This window comes from Gracilinanus agilis, unplaced genomic scaffold (genome assembly GCF_016433145.1).
Source record: "Gracilinanus agilis isolate LMUSP501 unplaced genomic scaffold, AgileGrace unplaced_scaffold49467, whole genome shotgun sequence".
In the NCBI taxonomy this organism is placed as follows: domain Eukaryota; kingdom Metazoa; phylum Chordata; class Mammalia; order Didelphimorphia; family Didelphidae; genus Gracilinanus; species Gracilinanus agilis.
Genome location: NW_025384096.1, coordinates 1 through 6,262, shown reverse-complemented (window position 1 = coordinate 6,262; position 6,262 = coordinate 1). Strand labels below are relative to the sequence as shown.

Below are 6,262 nucleotides of genomic sequence, written 5' to 3'. Positions count from 1 at the left end.
GGGGTGTCCAGGGGAGGGGGCTGGGAGCCTAGGGAAGCAGGGGTCCTGGAGGGAGGAGCCTGGGAGTCAGCACCTCGATCCTTAGCTCCTTGCGCTGCTGCTGGAGCTCCTTGACCCGCTGCTCCATCAGTGCCACCCGGGTCAGCGCCTCCAGTTGCTGCCCCCTTAGACGCCGAGCTGCCCCTCGTGGCCCCTCCACAGCAGGTGGGGCAGGGGGCGAGGCTTCGCTCTGCATGGGGAGGAGGTCGTGTGGCTATCGGGCTCGGGTTCTGGGTTTGGTCCTTTCTGGTCCAAGTGTCTCGGCCTGTCTGGGTATCTTGGGCAGGGTCTTTCCCTGTCGCTATCTCTGGCTGTCTCTCCTTGTGCGTGTCTCCGAGTTCCTCACGCTCCCTGGAACTCTGAGTGTCTCCCTGTCCCTCCACTCTCGTGCCTTCCTCGCTCTGTCTCTGGTCGGTGCCTCAGTTTCCCTGTCTCTCCCTACCTCTCTGCAGCCCTGTCAGTGACTCGAAGCGTCGCAGTTTCTCGGCGTCTCTCCCTGTCTCTGGTCCCTGTGTCTCGGCTTTTTGTCTCTGTCATCGTGTGTCTCTCGCAGCTGTTTCTGGGTCTCACCTGGTCCCGCCCGCTCTCCGTACTGCTCCCCTCTTCGTCTTCTTCCTCCCTGCAGGCTACGTGGAGGCTCCCGGCTTCCCCAGGGGCCTCGGAGACCTCTTGCTCGCCGGGCTCCCCAGCTTGGCCGTGGTCCTCAGGGCGCTCGGACCCCTCCTGGTTGCCGCCATCTCCGGGGCTCGTGGGGACGCCCATGTCTCCCCCTCCGGCCGAGCTCTGGGGACTGTGGGGGGAGAAGGGGCTGAGGACGGAGCGGGGGGCTCGGGGACCAGGTGGGTCAAGGGGTGGGACCTAGGGAGCTCCCCAAAGGAAGAGAGGACTCGGGGAGACCCACGATGTCCCGAGGACAAGGGGGCTGGCCTGCAGGACCCCGAGAAAGGCTCGGGAGCTCAGGGGGTGGACCTGGAGGGGCTCAGGGATTGGCTGAGGGCCCGAGGGGGCGGGGCCCGAGACGCTCCGAGAAGGGAGAGGGGCTCCAGCCGGGCTGCTCAGAGGGGCTCGGGGGTGGGACCGGCCAGACGCCGGGATCTAGACAGCTCAGGAGGCGGGTCCTCCGACGCTCGAGGGGCGGGACCCGAGGGTTGGGGCGGGACCTGAGGAGCTTCAGGAATGGGATTCGGAGGGGCTGAGGTCCGGCCCGGCTCGCGGATCTGGAGGGCCCGGGCTTCCAGGCAGGAGCCCGTCTTCACCCTTCTAGCCCCGCTCACTTGGCCCGGAGAAATGCCCGGGGAGCTCCCTCCTCCCAGGAGCCCAGTGTCTGACTCCCTCTAGCTCCGAGCCCCTCCCGCCCCAGGGCTCTTCCCCCTCTTCCCTCCTTCGGCCGCCCCCTCCGGAGCCCGGGTGCCCCAAAGCCGAGCCCTCGCACCCTCCGAGACCCAGGCGGCCAGCCCCCTCACCCGCTGCGTCTCCTCCGCGGGCCTCTCCCTGTTCCCAGAGTGCTGGCCTCTGCCCACGGGACAGGTGGCGGGGGAGGAGGGAGGAGGGAGGGAGGGGCCGCCCCCCTGCAGGAGCCCGGATGCGGGGGGGTGGGGGGAGTGGGAGGCGAGAGAACAGGTCCAACAGCTCTGCAGGGAACCAGGTATCTGGCCCTTCCAGTGCCCACACCCTGGGAACCAGGCGTCCCGGTCCTCCCTCCCCACGCGGAGGGGTGCAAGCCCTACCCAGAAGGCCCAGGACTCCCCTTCCAAGGACCCAGGGGTCCTTTCCTCTTTGCCCCGAGGACAGAAGCTGCAATCCGTCATCCTCCAGGTCCGAGGTCCCCGCGCCCAGCCCCGACCTTCCTGAACCCCTGGGACCCGGGCTGCAGAGAGGGGTGGGGCCGGTCCCCTCTAATGACCCCTTTGGAAGGGCTGGGCCCGGTTCGGGAAGCTGGGGAGGGGGCGCCCCAGGGTGAATCACGGGAGACTGGGAGAGGGCCGGCCCTGGAGGGAGGAGTTCAAGGTCAGGCAGCCAGACCCTTCCTCTCGGGCAAAAACAGGAAGTGAAAACTTTCCAGCTGCCCCAGGGCCAGTCTTCTTTCTGGTCCGCTTGGGGCGCCTTTGACCCGCGCCTCCCCCAAATGGCAGAGCCCGGGAGACCGGCCCAGGTCAGTCCACACCCCCCCTAGTGGTGTTTCCCAGCAAGGTACGCAGTTTCTCTGGCTGCTCATTTCCAGGCTCTGGACCTCTGCCCCTCTCTTCCAGGGCCGTGAGAATGCCAGCTCCGGCCTCCCTGGGGTTAGCCCTGCCCTGGCACCCGGGGCCCATCGGGCCTCAGCAGATCTGAGCCCTCCCTCACTTAGGGCCCGGTTACTGAGGCTACAAGTGGAATTGGAACTCGGAGCTCCTGACACTGCCCCTTGGACCATCCTGCCTCTCCCTTCAGCCCTGGGTGCCAAAAGCCAGCCCAGGCTCTATCCTAGAAGGGGGTGGATGGCTCGTGGCACCGTGTCTGGCCCAGACGCCAAGGACGGTCCTAGGGAAGCTGCCCCCCCACCCCCAGCCCTCAGCTCAGCCAATACGGGCTCAGTCTGGGGCAATGTGGGGAGGCAAAGAAAGGAAGAGGCCCAGGAGGCCAGGCAAGTTTAGGCAAAAGAAGTTTTTATTAACGGAAATGAGAAGCTCCATCGCGGCCTCGCTGGGGCCTCAATGGGGCAGTCAGCCCGACGGCTCCTGGACTCCGCAGCGCATGTTGGCTGGGATGGCGACGTCTGGGGAGGGAGAGAGAGACAGTGAGACCTCGGCCACTCCCCGGGGCTCGGCCACCGGCCCACAGTGACCCAGGCGCGGCCTTCTCACCCATCTGCTGGGGCCTGGGCAGGTTGAGGTTGTTCATGACCCTGACGAAGTCCTGGCAGCTGAGGGTGAGGCGCGGGTTCAGGGTCCGCTCTTCTTCCACAGTGGACACCGTCTGCCCTGTGTCACCCGGGGCAGCCATTCAGTTCCCAGATTCCCTTGGGCCCCCCTCCCCCTCTCCTCATCAGGAGGCCCAACTGGGGTGCAGTTAGCATCTCCGGGAGCCCCTGGGGGTGGGGCATCCCGGTGCCTAGCTGGGCAGTGGAGACGGAAGCCTCACAGGACTGCCAGCCTCCCCCTGCTGAAAGGCTCCAGGCCCCCCGCATTGTCTCTGGGAGCCGGGGTTCTCCAGGGCCCCCCAAGGACTTGTGAGAGTTGGGGTTTCCTCCCATCCACAGGCCTCCCTGTCCAGCCCACCACCTCCAGGAGGCCCTCACACCTAGGTAGTCATGAGCTGGGTAGATGAGGCAGTCCCCGGGAAGGGTGAAGATCTTCTGGTGCACGGAGTGGTACAGGGTCTTGGCACAGCCTGGAGGGCAGGGAGGAGGAGGGGGAAGGGGTCTGCATGGGGCACGTCTGGGGGTGGGGGCCCAAGAATCCCCCTCCCTCGCAGGGGCAGAGTCGAGTGGGTGAGAGGCCAGGGCCCTGGGTGGGGCCAGGAAGCTCCGTTTCCTTCTCCATAAAATGGGCACAAGCACAGGGTGCGCCCAGGGCTGCCGGCCACAGAGGGCCCAGGAGGGAAAGGGCCAGACCTTGCTGGAAGTCTGTGCGTCCGCATCCCCGGATGAGCAGGGCGTCCCCGGTGAAGGCTGCGCTGTGGTCACTCAGGACAAAAGTCAGGCAGCCATCGGTGTGGCCGGGGCTGGCCAGTGTCTCCAGGGCCTGAGTGGGGAGAAGATGAGAGGGAGCTCTGCCTGTCTGTCCCTGCCTGGGGCTGGGTGGGGGAAGGATCTGATCCTCTAATGAAAATCTCCCTTTTGGATCCAGCCTCAATTTCCCCATCTGCAGAGTGGGGCAGGCTCAGCCCTTGCCCCTAGGCTGGCTCTAGCCTTGGGCAGTGACTTGTCCAGGGACACAGGGCCAGCCTCAGGCCGGGCTTTCCCCTCCACCTCACAGTGTCCTCTCCAGAAGCCCCTGGGGAGGCCACAGCTGCACAGGGAGGGGTGTCTGCACAGAATCTTGGGGGGCCCAGGCTGTGCCTCTCAGCTAGGGTGGCCCCCTTCTCCCCAGTGCCAGGGTGTGTTTATGGCCCCCAGATCCCTGCCACACCCTAGGGCGCCGGCCATCGGCCTGGAACCCTTGCCCCAGACTCACGAAGCGCCCAAAGGTGAGCACATCCCCCTCCTCAATGAGCAGGTCGGCCTTGGCCCCGCTGAGGCGGGAGATGACAGATTTGCACCCCGGAAAGAGGGAGCGGAGGACGCCGGTGCCGGTGACATGGTCCGCATGGCAGTGGGTGTTGACTGTGGGGGAGGGGAAGAAGGGGCCGTCAGGGCCCCGGCCAAACCGAGGCCATCACCCCCGCCCCTCGATTGGGCAGCCTCTTCCCGGCCTCCCTGCCTCCGATGCCCGCCGGCGCGGAGCGCTGGCCCCGGGGGAGGGCAATGAGGCTGGTGGCGGGCGGCCAGGCTCACCGGCATAGAGGAGGCGCAGGCCCAGCTCCCGCACTAGCTGGGCATCCCTGGAGGCCGTCTCCAGCACGGGGTCGATGAGCAGGGCTTCCCTGGCAGCCTGGTCGGCCAGCAGGTACGTGTAGGTACAGCTCTGGGGTTCGAACAACTGCGGGGGGAAATATCAGGGTGAAGCCCCGCCTCCCCCGGCCCGGCGCCCCCCGCGCTTCCCCGCCCCCGGAAGCCCCGCCACTTACCTGGCGCAACAGGAGGCCATTCCCCCGCTCGCTGAACGCCCTGGCCCCGGACCCCAGCCTCAGCCCAGGAACCCCCAGCAGCCCGCGCACGCGCAGCAGCAGCCCAGGCCCCATCGTGCGGACTGTTTAGTCGCCCAAGGGCAGCCCCAGGACCTGAGGCAGGGGAGGGGCCGCTCCGCCCCCCAGGCGTGGTCCGGGCCGGCGAGGGGAGGGTGGGGCCTTAAAGGGGCTGGCACTCAGAAGCTGGGCCCTGCGGGAAGGTGGAACCTCAGTTCGCCCTTCGGAATAGAGAGAGAGGCAGGTTCGAATCTCGTGACCCCGGGCTAGTCACACGGGTCTGAGCCTCAGTTTTCCTATTTTTAAAACGAGCGTGCTAACTTCCCCTTATGCCCTATTGAGGAATACTCACTCGCTAGGGATCTCAAAGCACCCAGGAAACCAGAGCAGGTGCCATTGGGGGAGGGGAAGTTTCACCGCCAAAGCTCTGGTTTGATCCTTACTCTGGTGAGGTGAGGGGAGGTGATACCATCCCCCAGCTTAGGAGAGAGGGAACCGAGGCTTGGAATGGACCCAGGACCAGCCCCGAGACACGCCAGGAGCCGGCTGACTCCCATTCTCTGGCATTGTGCAGGATTCTAGCCCTTGTCCTTCTCAGGCCTGCAAGGGGAGGGCAGCCTCTCTTCCAGTCTAGGCCTCGGCTGGGAGTTTTTAGGACTTGGGCTTGGGGTGGGAGGAAAGCGCAGAGTAACTGTCAAGAGAAGGAGGCCAGAGTAGCCCGTGCTCCATCCCCATTCCCCAGAATGCTGCTCCCTGTGGCATCTGTAATCGTGGGGTCTCCAGTTTGGACCCCCCTGGGATCCTGGTATTGGTGTGACCAGCCCAGACCCCCACAGGACCCCGTTATTGGAGTCCCAGACTTTCATCCTCCAGGACCCAGGTACTGGGGTTTTCAGCCCCTGTTCCTCGGGGAATCCCAGCTTCCCGCCACCCGTCACTGCCCTGATTTCTCCCCGCAAGAATTGGGGCCTGGGGGGGAGGCTTGGTAATGTCTGGATTGCCCCATCTTCTCCCAGGGCCTCTGGCTGTCTCTGACTACAGATGCAGGGCTGGCTGGAAACTCGGAGATGCAGCCCCTCGTTTTACAGATGGGGAAACTGAGGGAGGGAGTGACTTTCCTCAAGGTCTGGGCTTCTCCCTTAGGGCCAGGAAAGAGGCCCAGAATAGCAGCAAAAAGCGAAGCTTCCTCTGAGACAATCTGGAACCAGGACGGCCACCGTCCTGGCGCCTCTCTGCCTTGTTTGTTTTTTATTCTAGCTGCGTGGGCTACGGGTCGCTATCCCTCCAGGCGCATGCGCCTGTCCTCCATGCGACTAGATTACGCATGCGCCTTGCACTTTGTGCTCGCCCCCGGAATAAAACGCAGGGCGCGTGCGCGCTCGGGCGCGCGGCCTACGCGGGACTTCGTCCCCTCCCACTCCCGGGCGCGCGCTCAGAGCTGCAAGCCCCCGCAGAGGCC

General features: G+C 65.6%; 2 protein-coding genes across 3 annotated transcripts; both read right to left on the bottom strand.

Annotated features, from left to right (window-relative positions):
• Positions 1-11: 11 nt before the first annotated feature.
• Positions 12-1,543, bottom strand: LOC123255620 (pleckstrin homology-like domain family B member 3). Its single transcript, XM_044684380.1, has 3 exons — positions 1,503-1,543; positions 610-829; positions 12-229 (listed from the first exon to the last, which is right to left on the bottom strand). Exons 2-3 carry the CDS (start codon positions 799-801, stop codon positions 29-31), a joined length of 393 nt encoding a protein of 130 aa, XP_044540315.1. The 5' UTR covers positions 802-829; positions 1,503-1,543; the 3' UTR covers positions 12-28.
• Positions 1,544-2,667: 1,124 nt separating this feature from the next.
• On the bottom strand, positions 2,668-4,889 carry ETHE1 (ETHE1 persulfide dioxygenase). 2 transcript variants are annotated; one of them, XM_044684379.1, is made up of 7 exons: positions 4,747-4,889; positions 4,517-4,658; positions 4,194-4,312; positions 3,632-3,761; positions 3,319-3,408; positions 2,883-2,999; positions 2,668-2,794 (listed from the first exon to the last, which is right to left on the bottom strand). In XM_044684379.1, the coding sequence occupies exons 1-7, from the start codon at positions 4,858-4,860 to the stop codon at positions 2,742-2,744; spliced, it is 765 nt and encodes a 254-aa protein (XP_044540314.1). In that variant the 5' UTR covers positions 4,861-4,889; the 3' UTR covers positions 2,668-2,741. The 2 variants fall into 2 exon arrangements, with proteins under 2 accessions (XP_044540314.1, XP_044540313.1); XM_044684378.1 differs by having other exon boundaries at positions 4,194-4,342; positions 4,514-4,658; positions 4,747-4,887.
• Positions 4,890-6,262: the final 1,373 nt, after the last annotated feature.

Excerpts from the sequence above, each read along its gene's own strand:
- LOC123255620 (XM_044684380.1), bottom strand. The coding sequence starts at position 801 with ATGGGCGTCCCCACGAGCCCCGGAGATGGCGGCAACCAGGAGGGGTCC. Across the intron at positions 230-609 it reads CGGAGAGCGGGCGGGACCAG|AGCGAAGCCTCGCCCCCTGC; the intron begins GTGAGACCCAGA and ends CTCCCCATGCAG.
- ETHE1 (XM_044684378.1), bottom strand. The coding sequence starts at position 4,860 with ATGGGGCCTGGGCTGCTGCTGCGCGTGCGCGGGCTGCTGGGGGTTCCT. Across the intron at positions 4,659-4,746 it reads ATGGCCTCCTGTTGCGCCAG|TTGTTCGAACCCCAGAGCTG; the intron begins GTAAGTGGCGGG and ends TTCCCCCCGCAG. Across the intron at positions 3,000-3,318 it reads CCCAGCTCATGACTACCTAG|GGCAGACGGTGTCCACTGTG; the intron begins GTGTGAGGGCCT and ends CGGGTGACACAG.